Raw genomic sequence first — 16,832 nt, 5'->3', positions numbered from 1 at the left:
GTTCTAGTTGGCCAGATATCTACACAGTATGGTGTTTGAGAAGCTCTATACACACTACATTTCCCAGAAAACAATGCGCACGAGTTTGCGGTAGGTGTCATCAGCCGAGGCACCGGTGGCGTGGGTTTCCCTTGTCAAATTCACAACTATCTCTGCTGTTTCTTGTGATTAAATAACAGGATAGTAGCTCATCGTTTGAATCAAAATGACGGTAGGTTCAGACTGCTAACTATATCTAATTTGCCTGCAGTTTAGGATGGTTACTGACGGTTAAGAAACATTGCACAACGTTATACCACATTACATTAACTTATTAGCTAAGTTAGCTAACGTTAGCTAGCTGTCGAGCCAACTGCAGAAATGGACTTGAAAGAAATCTGACTCAGCTGGACAGGAGATAGCAGCTGTTTTCTTGTAAAGCTACATAAAGCAGAGCATGTGTGTATCTGTAAGTGACTGAATGTTTTTTAGACATGGTTAGGAAAATGCTATTCTATTGTACTCTATTCCATCCTTATCCTATATTCTATTATGTTCTGTTGTATTGTCAGACAGTGCTATTCTCATTAAGTAGGTTTTGAAATGAATTCAGCTCACCTGCAGCCACTACTAGAATGAAATGGGCTTGTGGGATAGTAACATCATATCCTGTGTATTGATAAGTGCTATTGAACTAAACACTTACCATCTTGCTTACCATTGTATTGTTCTAGGAGCGGAAGGGAACAGCGAAGTTGGACTTTCTGAGAAAGATTGAGCTAGACATCCAGCAGAAATGGGAGAAGGAGAGGGCATTCGACTGCGATGCACCGACGACTATTGGGGAAAGCACCAAGTAAGTGGCTGTCTCTGCTGCCCATGCTTGTTATCATCGAGAGGAGACTAACTGCACTGTTTGTGAAGGATCTCATACTCCTTTACACTCCTTACACACGACCTGGGAATTTTTCAGTATGCTGATCCGGGTCCATCTTGTGTAGGAGGAAATTCACACCGAGTCTCATACACAGGAATGTCCCATGTCACTATCATTGGCATCAAACCTGCACACATGATCACTTCTCTCTTCTCCATGCAGCTATGAGCACACGATGTTGTAAAATATCATAGTTTCTCTGTTGTCGACACTGTAATGTCTATACAGCATTCTCATGCGTCAGAAAAACAAGCCAAGCAGGTGTGACCCCACAACAAGAGTTAAGAAGCACTGAGCTTCCACGCCAAGCAGAACAGAGTAGTTTTCTGGGGTTGACTTACCTGGGGCGAACCTTTCATACTAATGGTCGACCCATGTATTTCCCAGTTCACTAGTCCAGTTATGAAAGGGGTATCAGATATCAGCCCTTGTTGGTCTGAAATACATATTTTGTTTCATTGTTCTTTGTCTCTTCCAGCAAAAACAAGTACCTTGTCACCTTCCCCTACCCTTACATGAATGGCAGACTGCACCTTGGCCACACATTCAGCTTGTCAAAGTGTGAGGTAAGTTCGCATACAGAATCAGAATTAGAATCAGAATCAGAAACTTTTATTCGCCAAGTACAATGTACAAGGTAGACAGAGACAGATGGTGAGAAACTAACTTCTCCATCCAGCAGCAATGATAGCTACCTGGTACAGATGCAAATGTTCAACTCAACTCAACCTAATTTAATTTCTTACCTGGTGTACAGGGAGATTTGCCTGGAGGGAATAAACTGCACTTCGCTGTGATAGTTCATGCATTGTGGCTCTCGTAGAGTCTTATGTGTAGTTGATCCAAGTCTGTATTATACATTTTTCCTCTGCAGTTTGCTGTTGGTTACCAGCGTTTGAAAGGGAAGCAATGCCTCTTCCCATTCGGGCTGCACTGCACAGGAATGCCCATCAAAGTGAGTGTCTCTTTCAATCCATCGCAGAATTTCTGCGTGTGTATTTGCAATGACAAACAGAGGTGAGAGATAATTTAGGAATTTCAGGTAATTATAGGCGTTGCCATTAAGCGTAAATCAGCGTGGATTCTTTTTGTGGACCTATGAACTATGTAGTCTTCTCATTCTGTGTTCACCAAACATAATATGCAAATTGTCATCAATTACATGCTTTTCTTAATTGACCTGCCTAGTTATAGATAGAACAACTATTGGCATTATAACAGTGATGCAAGGATCACTAGAATCAGAAGTTGGAATTTTGCTGGTATTCTGCTTTTTAACATTGACTAGTTAATCTTCCGAGGTTGATTAGGCTGCGGCCACACTGATTCTTTGTCTGTCTATCTCTGTTCATTTCAATTCATTTTCAATAAGAGCTGTCCGTTGCCCAGACAGGGCTGATGACGTGTCCGTTTTCATCCGTTTTGACGGACAGAAAGTTCAACCCAGTTTAACTTTTTCTGGACGCACAGATTTGTCACCATCCATTCAGCCAATCAGAGGCATTCCTATGTTTGTTTTGGAAAAAATAGCGGCGAACACAGAGACAACGGTACAACCAAAACAAAGATAAAAAGCAGATAGAAAGCAGTCATAACATTGAGATAATTGTAGGTTTTCCAGTTCAGTTTCTTATTTAATTTATACTGTATAGTCTGTTTCTTCTTTTTTCTATGAAGTAGCACGTTACGCGTTATGAACAGAACTTTACTGTCCTGTACTTCTGCCTCGCCCACCATGTTGACGTTCCAAAACAAATCAATGGACAGAAATCTATCCGTCAATAATTTGTCTGTTTTCTGATGGATCAGTGTGGCCGGCGCCTTAGTGGGATGGAGGTGTACGGCAGTCAAATACCTCCCCATTTGCCAAACCCTGCTGACTCCCCTGCCATCCCTCTTTTCTACTATTCATACATCTAACTGTTTATCCCCCAGGCCTGTGCAGACAAGCTGAAGAGGGAGATGGAGCTGTATGGAAACCCTCCGCAGTTCCCAGACGAGGAGGAAGAAGAGGAGGAGAAGCCCACGGTGTCCGATGAAATCATCATCAAGGACAAGGCGAAGGGCAAGAAGGTCAGATTTTGGCTGCATGCATCAGCCAGTGTAAAATAGGATTTGCTGATATTTTTTATGCTTCTTTACAACTTACTTAGGATGGATGGCATTTGCCACATAGGAAAATACAACGAGTGCTATGGGTCAGTTTGGTATATGTTTTTTACGTGACACTTTCTGAATTTTATGACATCAGGTAAACCCCACAAATGCTAAGAATTCCTTACAAATGAACTATGAATGTCTTTGTTATGTAAGTGTCTGTCTTATGAATTGCCCCCCTGCTTTCTTATACACATACCAATTCATTCAGCATCCACACAGGTATTTCCATTTACAATATCCTCAACTCTCTTCTTCTTTTTTTTCCTCTGTTAGAGTAAAGCAGTAGCTAAATCTGGGGGCTCCAAGTTCCAGTGGGACATCATGAAGTCTCTGGGTCTGAATGACCAGGAGATTGTCAGTTTTGCCAACGCTGAACACTGGCTGGAGTACTTTCCTCCCCTAGCTGTCAAAGACCTCAAACTGATGGGTGTCAAGGTAAATTATTCTAGTAATCCAACTCTAGAAAACTACAGTCTTTTCCTTGTTTTGTTTCTGTGTTCTTGCCTCTGCGACCTGTCACACAATGAAAGATGGGGAGTGAATGTATGCATTAAGTCACAATGCTTTTGTTTGTAGATACAAAGATTTATAGGAGTTGGGGGATACAAGAGTTAACTGTTGTCACATATGTCACTTGATAACCTTTCCCTCTGACATCCAAGCCAGGCTCACCATGGTTTATTGGCACGAGGGATAGTTGGATCACATCCTTTTGTTTTGTTAAATTGTGCCTTTCCCTCTCATCTAAACCATAGTGTTTTACCTCACACCTCACAGGTGGACTGGAGGCGTTCGTTCATCACCACAGATGTGAACCCCTTCTACGACTCCTTCGTTAGGTGGCAGTTCATCACACTGAAGGAGAGGAAGAAGATCAACTTTGGCAAAAGGTGAGATGGTGAAGAGAGTTCTTCTGATGCCGGTTCACTAGTTAGGTGAGGAAAGGAGGAGGGTGAGGAAAGGAGTGAGGAGGATATCCCACCAGAATTGACTTTTAGGTTATTATTCTGCAAAAATAGAAATTTTCCTTAAATTTCCTACGGTTTGTCTGATTCCTTATACTGTATCTTAGTTGCTATCAAGGTAGACTGAACTGTGTTGCCTGAGATGGTGAACCAATATTTCCTATACCACTATATAAGACATTTAGAACGATGAGGAAAAAAAGCAAGTGGTGATTTTTAATGTAGACATGGGCACATGGCATTTGTAGTACATTGTAACTCTCACCGACTCCCTGCAGGTATACCATCTACTCCCCCAAGGATGGACAGCCTTGCATGGACCATGACAGGCAGACAGGAGAGGTACAGTTGTCTGACTAACTGTAACTGCACTTTATATAGTTCAGAAATGTGTGGAAATGTTTTTGCGACCACAGCCATTTTTGCTAAATCTCCAATTATAGCAAATGAGGATTGCATGATAATGGCTAAAATAATAATCTTGATTATTTTGTTAGATATTGTGATTATGATAATTAACCACAATTATCTATCTCAATGATTTGAGGAACAAATTATTTGATTGCACTTTTTGCATCTTATATCATTATTATCAGATTTCATTATTTCAACTACAGCAGACAATCTAAACAAAATGAAATGTTTCAGTATTGCTGACATTCCAATATTATACGATCATTATTTGTGGAAAATAAATTTGGGATATATGATTATACATCAGTAATAATTGTGCAGTCCTACTGCAAATATTGTAAGAGCACTAACATCTTATTTAAAGCACTCATCAACCATGGGATCATTAGTGATTTTTATTTGACTTACAGTTTTTGCCAATGCTTGCATGGTTACCACAATTTACCACAGAACATGCCACTGATTTGCATTTCTTACAGAAGCTAGTACAAAATCAAGAACCTTTAATTGCAATGACAGAAAACCAGCAAAATCCCTGAGAGGCTGTCTCTTATTTTGAATTAATCTCACTAGAGAGGAGAATTAAACACTTTTAACCCCATTTACAGGGAGTTGGGCCACAGGAGTACACTCTCATCAAGATGAAGATTGTTGAACCATACCCAGCAAAACTCAAGTCCAAAGTCTTTTATAGCAGGTAACAAATTCTGACTGTTGTTTTTTTCTGCGAGTAACTCATGTTAGGAAGGATAATGCTGTGTGAAAGAAGTATTGCATGTAGTTAAGTTTATTTCTCATGTTAATAAACACTAACTATAGATTTGAAACAGCATTACAGTATTGGTACTGTCCCTCTCCTCAGTGGCTTGAAAGGCAAGAACATCTACCTGGTGGCAGCCACTCTGAGACCAGAGACCATGTTCGGCCAGACCAACTGCTGGGTGAGACCGGACATGAAGTACATAGCCTTTGAGACGGCCAACGGAGACATCTTCATCAGCACCAGGAGGTCTGCCAGGAACATGTCCTTCCAGGGCTTCACCAAGGAGAATGGAGCGGTGCCAGTGGTCATGGAAATACTGGGACAGGTACTGCATTTGTTGTTAACCTTTTGCTTTGAGTATGCGTTCAACGTAACAGCACCTGAGTGATGATAAGAGTGGGGGGAGGTGGCGCGAACTATAGAGTCCCACACACCTTGCCTGATATTCAGACTGAATGGCCATTTTGTTTTCAACTTCATTATTCAGTCTGAAATTCAGACTTATTTAAAAGAGGGGTGTTCTGCAATTTGTTGCCAAGCACTGAGTCCTCTGGGATTGGTTTATCCCATAGCCAATCTTACGAAAACGGATGCTGATTGGCAGATTTTTATTCAGCGAAACCACCGTCAATGGAAGCGATTCCAGACTGAAGCTTTTCGAAGGCAAACTAGGCTGGACTATTAGCTGTTAAGTTTTAAATTGTGGTGAACCATGATGGTTCTGCTATAAATTATATACAATAAAATAACGTTGAATCGTGAAGTCACCTACTCAAAATTATCCTCCACATCGCTTGAGCTGCACTTGGGCTACTGTTTTACGGCGCCAGTATGCACAAATATATAGATTTTGAATTGCCATAATGACTATTATGGGTGTGAATCTTGTGGGACCCCGATTCCAGTGCCTGAAGTCCAACAGCAGTGTTTCCCTATAAAATGTAGCCAGGATATTTTTGAGGTTTATGCCTCTAGATGACACTTGAGTCTTTCAATAAGGGAAGTTACCAAAAAGCTCATGATGTCATGTCAAATGATGATGCAATTACGCCTTTGTTTAATTCAGAATAAGGCTATTATCAATTTAGGTGCTGATCAAAAAAATTCAAGCAGTGTTACAGGAATAACATTTTCAAAATATTTTTTATATTGACTTTGGCGGTGTAAGAGGCAAATATGTAGAGCAGGATAGTTGGATGGACTAATGATTATGGCACAAATGGCCTGTAAAACAGACTCAATAATGGGGAATAAGTGAAAAAACAGGAAAACTGCAGAAATCCTGATTTTTACAGTCGGATTTCTGCTTCACTTTTAGTGAAGGAACACTGGTGCAACCCTGGCTCTAAATTTGTTTTGTTTTCTCTCCCTCTAGGATATTCTAGGTTGCGCCCTGAGTGCCCCTCTGACCTCCTATAAGACCATCTACGCTCTGCCCATGCTCACCATCAAGGAGGACAAAGGTACGAGTCAAGAAATGTCAAGAGCGAAGAGATACATTGCGCAGAACACACTCACAAATCTCTGGAGAGCTGCAGCTGTTTGATTTCTATTGATTTTGTGGGCAGCAAGTTGCCAGGTTGGTTAGAGAAGCATCCTAGTTCTTTGAAAGGCTTGTGCTCCGGTGCCAGCATTGCCTACAACTGTCAAAGTGCATTATTCTCTTTTTATATGTGTCAATCTGAACTGTACTGAAATCTAGCTTGCAGTAGCTGAATACTGCAATAAAATGCAATAGACAGATACTTGGAATTTGTCATTGTGTTTATCTGTGTAAAAAAAAAAAAACCTCCCAGATATACATACTGTAGATTCCATTGCTTTAGGTATTACTTCTGCAAAGCATCTGCACTGTGCTTTATCTCTCCTTCCTCCTCCTCTTAAATCTTCTTGGTAGGGCCTCAGGTAAAATATTGGGATGTCTCAAAATAGCAGGCCAAGGTCGATATAGAATTTCAAAAGTATTGCGCTCTGAAGTCAAAGGATAGAGGTAATGGCTGCTGATGTTTGGCCTGAGGGAAAACAATTTCAAACACACACACAAAATTCATCCAAATGTGCTCAGAATGCCTCTATTTTCTTATGAGTCAGTACTGTGTGTTATTCTGGTCTGTGTCGCTTCAGGGGCGTAGTTTGTCTGTTTGCATTTATGTGTGTGTCTGTTGGTGAGTTTTCGTGAATCGTCTTGGCTAAATTGAAATGTCAGAATTCAAATATGAATGACTCCGCTGTGTCCTGTGGCTGTCATCCTGTTTTTTTAGGGCTGTGGAGAGTAATGAGAGAGGCTGACCTAATAACAGGGTGGACTGGGGGCATTCGGGAAAAGTTTTTAGATTGTGTTTGTTCTTCCCTTCTTCAAGAACAACTGTCAAGGTGCTCTTAGCCCTCAGTGGCTCCTGTGCTGCTGTTCAGTGTCCAATGGGCAGATCCCAGGTGTGCGTGTGTGTAATGTGAAGCAGGGTGTTACTGAAAAAGAGCATGCGTGCTCAGCAAAACCCTGTCCTGGATAAGTAATTAAAGTTTTGTATGCGTTGTCCTCTCTTGGCTTCGTTTTCCTCAGGTACTGGAGTCGTAACCAGTGTGCCTTCTGATGCTCCTGATGACATCGCTGCCCTCAGGGACATCAAGAAGAAACAGGTTTGGTTATACGCCTACGATTATACAAAGTTCTGCAATGCTACCATTGAAGTAGCTTGTGTTCCCACGAATAAGTCCGTGCTGCATAGAAATATGGAAAAAGACCCCATATGAAACTTCAAATTCAGAGTAGAAAAGAACATTTTCAATTGCTTTAACAATTCTCTGAAATTAGTTTTCTGTGTTCATTTTTTTTTAAGATTCAGGTACACTAAGAACCTGACTCTTGAGGAAAAAATGTCACTGTAGATGTCTCTGCTATTGGATTGTTTGCTTATGTCCTACTATACTCGTATTATTGGATTACCATTTCATCCTCAGGCTGTAGCTTGTCCTCTTCCTCATTTTGATGCTCTTTTTGATAGACACATGTACTGTATTTTGCAATGTTAATGTTAACTGCCAATTGATGCTCCTCTTTCCAAAAGGCCCTGAGAGAGAAGTATGGAATTGAAGACAAGATGGTGTTGCCCTTTGAGCCGGTAAGCTGATATCCTGAAGTCAGTTTGATTTCAGTCATGTTGAATTTAACCCACCTGGTTCCCTGTGTCCATTTTAGTAAAAAGACACAAAAAAATGACACAAATTCAGTCTGAGTTGTCAAATTCAGGCCTTAATGTGTGTGTATATTTGTGTGTATGTATACACCAGGTCCCCATCATTGAGATCCCGGGTTACGGGAACCTGTCTGCTCCTCTGGTGTGTGATGAGCTGAAGATCCAGAGCCAGAACGACAGAGAGAAGCTGGCGGAGGCCAAGGAGAAGGTCTACCTCAAGGGATTCTATGAGGGGGTGAGTCTCCTTACTAACTGCTGAGTCATGATCACCAGGACTCCCTCTGCAAACCCTCTGTGGTTTGTCCCTTTTCTGTTTGATCTCCCAAGCACAAAATAAGTGATCTTCAACGTAAAACTACAATAATTTATTTATAGTGTCGTTAGCTGTTGGCTGTTGCCCTTAGACAATTATAATGTTAGCAGGAATAAAGAGAGAGTGGTAGCGTGATTAATGAGTTAGCTGTATCCCATAAGTACCTGGATGGCCAGTGTGTATCATTATTATACTATTATTAATGGTATTCCTCTCTACTCAGATCATGCTGGTTGATGGCTACAAAGGGCAAAAGGTCCAGGATGTGAAGAAGCCCATCCAGAAGATGATGGTGGAGAAGGTACAACCCGCTGCTTTGTCAAATTTGTTTAGTAACTCTTCAAAAACGTGTAAACGTGTCTTTGAATTTTGACTTTATCCTTGAGTGTATTTGCCGTTTTCGAAGAGTCTGTGCATGGTTTTCTTTGTACTGGCCTTTTTACAGTCAGCCGTACATGCTGTGTACGATAGGAGTTTACATTTTGATTTATATGGAGGTGTAACGATGCGGCCTGGGCGTTCCTCTCTCTCACAGGGCGAGGCCATGATCTACATGGAGCCAGAAAAGCAGGTTATGTCGCGTTCAGCTGACGAGTGCGTGGTGGCCCTCTGTGACCAGTGGTGAGCGCTGCATGAGTTATCATCACTCGAACCTTTTTTACCATTTGAAGTTAACGTCTTAGATCAGTTTTTAAAGGATTTATCTGAAATTACTTACTGTTTTTGTTGGAATAGAAATGGAGAGAAGTTATTTGACCTGATTGGAGGGATATGGATGAAGCTACATAGTTTTGAGACAGAAATTGCATTGATTCTTTTCTGCAAAAAAGTGAGCTGTAAAGGAATAGAAGTGAACTTGGTTGTTTTCTCTTGCGAGTCGACTTTTCTTGTTAAATGGGTTCACTTCATCCTGGTCACAAAACCTTTCACAAAGTGATGACAAAGTCAACTGAAACGGAATAGAAATAATATGTCTTTTCCAGGACAGAATATCTGATGCCAAAGTTTGCAGTAGTGTATACAGTCTATGACAAGCAATTTACTAATATTTTATTCAGCCTGCAATGTTTCCGGCTACCTTTGAATATTTAGACTGCGTTGTTACCGGTCTTCCAGGTATCTGGACTACGGGGATGCAGAGTGGAAGCAGCAGGCCAATGAAGCCCTCAAGTCTTTGGAGACGTAAGACCCTGACCTCTGTCAAACTGTATCCCTTGTTTTGTCATATTTTGCATTGTGTGTGTGTGTACTACAGGGTTCCTATGCAGGAAAAGTATGGAGACAAAATTGTATTATTTCCACATCTTTAAATTTTTGTTACAGGCATAACAAGTCTGGAAAAGTCTGACAAAATGTTATTGATGTACAACTGCCTGTTATACAATGTTGTAAACACACTGTCATAGTATATATTGTGATACTTGTTGGATGTTTATGGAGAGTAATCTTATGCTGCAGAATGAACTGGGCTAGTTGATAGTCATATAGCCTTGCCACTATCACATTGAAAACTGACAATTTTAAGTGGAGAATTTTGAAATGGAACCCTGACTTGTGTATAGTGATAAATGAGCGCTGCAAGGTCTAGATTAAATTTAATAAAATACTTCTAACTACTTCGGCTGCTATTATCTATTATGAAATGAAGCGTCCCTTTGCTCTGCTTTGGTAAACTGACTCTCGGCATTATATTCCCTCTGTACAACACTATGCAGGTTCTGTGAGGAGACCAGGAAAAACTTTGAGGCAACTTTGGCCTGGCTGCAGGAGCATGCCTGCTCTCGCACCTACGGCCTTGGTGAGTGTGTGTGTGTGTGTGTGTGTGTGTGTGAGAATGTCAGGACTGTATGACCTACGTAACAGAGTGTTGCAGATTTTGGTTAATGAAGGTAGGGAGATGGGAGGATGGGAGATGGGTGTTGATTCATTTGGTTTGGTTCTCTGGTGTGACAAATGTTTTTGAGTTTCCCATTTTGACATTGAATCAAAGTGAAAGAAAGAGATGCTGCTTCAGTGACAAGACGCATGATCCAAATGACATGCTCTCTAGTCTGAAGTCCTGACATCATTTGTGTTTTTTTTGGTTTTGTTTTTAACCTTTCCACTGCACTGCCAAGAAGTTGACATCAGCACAGATTTCCATGATATTGGCTATTGACAGTGCGGGTGACAAACACAATCTTGGTTTTGTTGCAGTATCTGTCATTTGGCTCTAACATCCTGTTCTCTCCCAAGAGGAATGTCACTTCTTGTGCTGATATTATATTTACCCCCACAGAATATGAATTAGATGTAGAGCTTTTTGGACCGGTGCACGACTGATCTCTGTGGACTATAGATGGAGACAGAGGACTGGTGATAAAGCAGCTAGCAGCAGTCTGTGTCTTTCTGTTTATACAGGAATAGATGCACACTAAAGGCCAGCTGGCATACATGTGCTCCTTCTAGGCCAGTTATAGACTCCTGCTGTGTAGAAATCTCCCCACACATTTTCATAATATGAAACACCGAGTCTCACTAACCAGCATGCCACAGGGACTGTCAAAACCTATTCAGAGATGTTTCCATAAAGCTCAGGTTGCACTCATTCCTTTCACTCCTGTGCCACTCATAGATGCAGTCCATATTGATATATTTTTAGCATGGCGCCGTCATTGAAAGCTCAAATTAAATATGTATTTTGTTTTATATGACTTCAGAGAAAATATTTGTAGGTTGTGTTTTTTTCTTTTCATTGACAGAAATCTAAGAATGGTAGATGGAAACTCGACACCAATAATAAAGTAAATAATGGGAGGCGTAGTGGTAGTTCAGCTTGCAAATTGCCTGGTGCATTTGAGACTGCATTAATATTGCATCTTTTTTTAACCAGTTTTCTGTTGGTCTTTGGTGTAAAAGTTATCAAAAATAAGAATAATTTTGTGAAAGGTGTGCTTAATGAGTAAAATAAGAACTGAAGTTGCTAGTGTCAGTCAAGACAGCAGGATAGCCACTTGTCATATACAGATTCTCAAGGACCAGTTTGCCTCTCTCTCTCTCTCTCTCTCCCTCTCCCCCTCCCTCCCTGTGTTCCTCCTGGTTGCTATAGGAACGCGGCTGCCTTGGGACGAGCAGTGGTTGATTGAGTCGCTATCGGACTCGACCATCTACATGGCTTACTACACTGTAGCCCACCTCCTCCAGGGAGGCGTGCTCAGCGGGCAGGGACCCTCGCCTCTGGGTATCAAGTACGGACACAATGCACAGACATACATGCATGCACATCAGAATACACAAGGATTGAGCCATAAACAAACACACTCCCTCCATCCCTCCCTCTCCTCCGTCTCCCTCTCTTCCCTCTCTGTCTACCATCCAGCCACCACAGACCTGCTGCACCTCAGGGAGAAAAGTCTCCGATTTAACAACCAAACTTAATCAACATTTCCAATGACAAGTGGTGCATTTCAGAAACTATTTTTTTAAAAAGTCAATTCGTTGCTCAGTATTCATCAGACTGCCTAAAAAGGCATTCAGCGACAAGTGCTGCATTTCAGAAACTGTTTAAAAAAAAAAAATCAATTCATAGTTCAATATTCATCTAAGTACCCTAAGAATCTACTACTTAACAATGAGGTAAAATGGCAGCAAAGTAAAGTGAAACACACTGAGCAAACACTGCAGTACACACACACACACACACACACACACACAAGCCACAAGCAATTAATGTAATCTCAATTTGTAACGTGCAATAATACAATAATCTCTTTCCTCATCTCCTCCTCCATCTCACTGTCTCTCTCTTTCTCTCTAACCTTGACCATTCCTGTCTTTTTCTTTCTCTCTCCCACAGGCCAGAGCAGATGACCAGGGAAGTGTGGGACTTCATCTTCTTTAAGACGTCTCCTTTCCCGAAGACAAACATCCCTAAGGAGCACCTGCAGAAGCTGAGGAGGGAGTTTGAGTATTGGTACCCGGTGGACGTCCGCGTATCTGGCAAAGACCTGGTGCCAAACCACCTGTCTTACTACCTGTACAACCATGTGGCCATGTGGCCTAAAGACAAGTGAGTCTGCTGACTTGACTGACTGATACTGACAGTAAGAGTGAACAAATGAGGGGGTGCGAGGTGTGTGTGTCCCTGTACTCTTCTTTGTGAGAACCTATTTGAACTTTAGGTTAGGATTTTAGGATTAAGTTTAGGTTAATTAGGATTTGAATGTAGTCCGTGGATGGTCCTCATGAGGATAAAAGTACAAGGATGTGTGTGTGTGTGTGTTTGTTGGGGATGTAGTTGTAGTAAACCTGCCTAAAGTCAGTTTTTTCACCTTTTTTATTTGCAGAATAAGAGAAAAAGAGTTTACCCACCTTTTTTATGCTAACAAAAATCTTTCTGCTGTAAATTCACAGTATGTTAGTAAGTAGTGTCAAATTGATGTAAGTTCTATGAGGATTAAGGAAAAAAGAATAAATTAATGCTTTTCTGAAGTATTACTGTTGTTTGTTTTATATTGGTGATTGTTTGCCTCACGAGGATCACCAACTGCAGGCCATAATTTATCTTTTTATTGAAAACTACAGCACTTGATATGCCTCATGTGTTCACTGATTCTGGAAGTGATGATTATGATTAAAGTGGTTATAATGACGATGAAGATGATATTGATGAGAACTGTCTTTTTCTCCACAGTGGGAAATGGCCGCAGGCAGTGCGAGCCAACGGACATCTGCTGCTCAACTCTGAAAAGGTGCCTCATTAGTATTTTTCCTGAAACATCTCTTAATTTGTTATTGGATGTATCTCCTCTGGAGAAAAGGGCAAGTCTCAGCTGACATGATCGCTCCTCTGGCCGGTCTGAACACTGACAGATATTGGAAGTGTAACACCTTGCAGCACAGAGATAATGCTTTAAAAACGCTAGTTGCCTGAAATTAACTGATGTTCTCTGTTTTGAACTACTGTGATTTTTAATTAGTGCATTGTTGTGCAATTGATTTGTTCTCTTATTTTGCTTTTTTCCTAGTTTTAAACACAATGGATCTCAGACTGTCTTTGAATTTATATTTTTTTGCCACAATACTTTATAATGAACTTGTGTGTGTGTGTGCAAGAGAGATCCCGCTAACATCTGTTTTTCTATTCACCAGATGTCCAAATCAACCGGAAACTTCCTCACTCTCAGCCAAGCCATTGACAAGTTCTCAGCAGATGGTACACTCCTTTTCTCCTTGATCTATCTCCTTCCATTGTTCTTCCTCTCATCCACTTCTACCCTTCTTTTTCCTCTCTCTTCCTCCCAAGATTTTCTCTCTAACCCTCTCTCCCATATTCCATTGAAATCGATTGAAAAACAGCGCAACACTTGAAGTGTTCACAGTATTTTGTTACATCACCACACGGCCATCTTGGCAGGAAAATAACAGGTGATTGTAATAAATTAACAGCTGATTATAATCAAATGACAGCCGCAGCCAATGAGCTGTGTATAATGTAAAGCACCATATTGGTAGGAAATGCATGTGACATAATGGGAGTACTGTTAATACATTTAGCACAGATAACAATGTGTTCTCATAGTGCATGGGCCATTACACTTGATTATACTGTAAAATGTTTATAACTCTCCCAATGAAGATAATTAAAATAATTTCTAATAATAATAATTTGGCCAAGGTGTGGATATAGGGTGGTGTTGTTATGTCAAACCCCTCATGCTGCATTGTAAGTTAAGAATATCCATGTAATAACTAATGTGTGCTTTAATGAAAGTGTTAGCGAAACAGCAGTGGGTATTCAAACGTGATTTGTCCACCGAAAGCAAGTAATTAATGCACAACAGCATTAGGATACAATAACGAAAGAAACGCTCAGATTAGTCATTTATCACCGTGCATTTGAATAATTGGTGAGTCTCTCTGCCGTTCTGGAAAGGCTGCACCTCCTGTTGGTCACTCCACAGGAGAACGAGAGACGGAGAAAAGAAGAAAAGGATAAATGACAGAAATATTTATAGGAACATTAGAGGAAGACAAGATTCCCCCCCCCCCAGAGAAGTTGTTAGACAAAGTGTCAATTGTGTACAAATGAGGCCTGATGTAAGCACAGTGGCAGAATTTAACGCAAAATATTCCATCAGGCCCTACATTAACGCAATGCTGAAATCTGAAAGGGGGATTTAAAATGAAGACCTTATCATTGGGCTTCCCTGTTTGGCATAATTAGTAATGATTAGTCATTCTGGATACTTTTTATTTATTTTTTCTCCATATGTTTATTTGGTTTCCCATATCTAGGCCAGGTGGGGAAGCAGATTAACCCGCTTACCATCTATTCAGTTCAGGATTAATTCGCTCATGTCACCTCCTCAGTGGGATTTCTTTGTGTTGTGTTTTTATTTCTCCCTTCTCTATTTTAATGCTCTGAGTAAGCGGCCAAGGTTTCTTCCATTTTTTCCTAATAAGGTTTTCTTGGGAGTTTTCCTCGCATGCACAGAGGGTCTAAGGTTAATGTTGCCGGGTAGACTAGGCTATGTAGGATAGATAGGCTTGCTATATCTTGCTAAAAATCACTATTGTGTTACTATGACTGTGTTACTGTGACTATTGCTTTCTTCTATTTGTGTTACATCCTTCTTTCTATGACTGATTGCTGATTAGTTAGGTCTAGGTAGGCCCATGCTCTGTAAAGTCCTTTGAGACATGCTGCTGATGAAGCACTATATAAATAAATGAACTTGAACTTGAATAATAGATAAATAAACATGTCTGTTGTGTCTCCAGTAGCTGTCCTACTGTGAGAGAGTAAAGGATTTCATGATCTGACTGCAGATAGATGAGTCATTCTAGGTTGACTTCCTGTCTAACAGCTTGGAGTGACATTGATGTTCTGGGTACTCGAAGTTTTCTGGGATTGTGGACTTTGCCACAAAGCACACTCACTCCACCTGGGAGTTGTTGGAAAAGAAGGAAAAGTGAAGGGGAGAGAAATGTTGTGTGCATGTGTTTTATACAGTTAAAGGGATCCTTACAGTTGGTCATTACCACATAAAGCAATGATGAGAATGTAGGCGTTGAAAATGCAAGGTGTCTTGTTCTGAAGTGCCGACTAAGCAGTTCTTTGCAACAATCTAGCAGTTGTTGCTAAGTTACCATAGAAAACCCAGTCAAAGTTTTGTGTATCGAAGATGGAAGTTCATGTCCAACACATGTTATCCACCACAATACTCTTGCCATACAGCCATACAGCATATCCCACTGTCTCACTGCGCCCGCTCCTGTCTCTCCCTGCCCTCTCCCAGGCATGCGTCTGGCTCTGGCTGATGCAGGCGACACGGTCGAGGACGCCAACTTTGTAGAGACCATGGCGGACGCCGGCATCCTGCGCCTCTACACCTGGGTGGAGTGGGTGAAGGAGATGATCGCCAACCAGAACAACCTGAGGACGGGACCGGCTGACACCTTCAACGACAGGGTCTTTGCCAGGTAGATGGAGGGGTTCATTAAGGGGGTGGTATGTATGGATAGATGGATGCCTAAACAAAATATTAAGGGGTAAACAGGGTAAAGGCATCACATAAAAAGCAAGTCTACAAACATAGATTTTAAGATCATCAAGGCAGGGGATACAGAACTGAACTCCATCTTGAAAGACATCACCCACCCAGTTAACCTGAGTTGATTCAGCAACCGAGCACCTCCAGCACCCCCCCCCCCCACCCCCCCTACGCCCACCCCAACCTCACCCCATCAGCAACACAAAGCACCTCTCAACTATAACAATCTGAACCTTCTGTGACTTGAAACAAGTCAGCACAACTTTAAAGGAAAATCATTTTTGCATACCTAAAAGTCTTTGAGTGACAGGTGCGTAGGACAAAAACCAAAAAGCTAGACGCTGAGAAAGAAATATAATCCCACACACTGTCTACACTTGCATAATACTTTATTGCGACATTTCGGTCCTGGGACCTTCTTCAGGCAAATTTAGTATGCAGGGTTATATTTCATTCTCAACAGCAAGGTCTTTGCCACGTACATCGATGCATGGATAAGTGAGAGGAGAAGGGAGCGGTGGTTAGATAGATTAATGGATAAACAGATATTTATATTTGGTGGAATATGTCTT

General features: G+C 41.2%; 1 protein-coding gene across 1 annotated transcript in view; it reads left to right on the top strand.

Moving 5' to 3' along the window:
• Nucleotides 1–109: 109 nt before the first annotated feature.
• lars1b (leucyl-tRNA synthetase 1b) overlaps nt 110–16,832 on the top strand; it is a 31,432-nt gene continuing 14,709 nt past the window's right edge. The window contains exons 1-23 of the mRNA XM_071895974.2: nt 110–211; nt 714–835; nt 1,395–1,482; nt 1,791–1,871; nt 2,852–2,989; nt 3,350–3,511; nt 3,854–3,966; nt 4,320–4,383; nt 5,064–5,152; nt 5,318–5,543; nt 6,594–6,681; nt 7,779–7,855; nt 8,284–8,337; nt 8,507–8,647; nt 8,949–9,026; nt 9,261–9,346; nt 9,842–9,907; nt 10,441–10,523; nt 11,814–11,952; nt 12,561–12,773; nt 13,398–13,455; nt 13,856–13,919; nt 16,006–16,189. Of these exons, the coding sequence (XP_071752075.1) occupies nt 206–211; nt 714–835; nt 1,395–1,482; nt 1,791–1,871; nt 2,852–2,989; nt 3,350–3,511; nt 3,854–3,966; nt 4,320–4,383; nt 5,064–5,152; nt 5,318–5,543; nt 6,594–6,681; nt 7,779–7,855; nt 8,284–8,337; nt 8,507–8,647; nt 8,949–9,026; nt 9,261–9,346; nt 9,842–9,907; nt 10,441–10,523; nt 11,814–11,952; nt 12,561–12,773; nt 13,398–13,455; nt 13,856–13,919; nt 16,006–16,189 (2,420 nt within the window). The 5' untranslated portion in view covers nt 110–205. The remainder of the gene's footprint in view (nt 212–713; nt 836–1,394; nt 1,483–1,790; nt 1,872–2,851; nt 2,990–3,349; nt 3,512–3,853; nt 3,967–4,319; nt 4,384–5,063; nt 5,153–5,317; nt 5,544–6,593; nt 6,682–7,778; nt 7,856–8,283; nt 8,338–8,506; nt 8,648–8,948; nt 9,027–9,260; nt 9,347–9,841; nt 9,908–10,440; nt 10,524–11,813; nt 11,953–12,560; nt 12,774–13,397; nt 13,456–13,855; nt 13,920–16,005; nt 16,190–16,832) is intronic.

The sequence above is a fragment of the Centroberyx gerrardi genome, chromosome 11 (genome assembly GCF_048128805.1).
Source record: "Centroberyx gerrardi isolate f3 chromosome 11, fCenGer3.hap1.cur.20231027, whole genome shotgun sequence".
Lineage (NCBI taxonomy): Eukaryota > Metazoa > Chordata > Actinopteri > Beryciformes > Berycidae > Centroberyx > Centroberyx gerrardi.
This window is presented reverse-complemented; position numbering and strand designations above follow the sequence as displayed.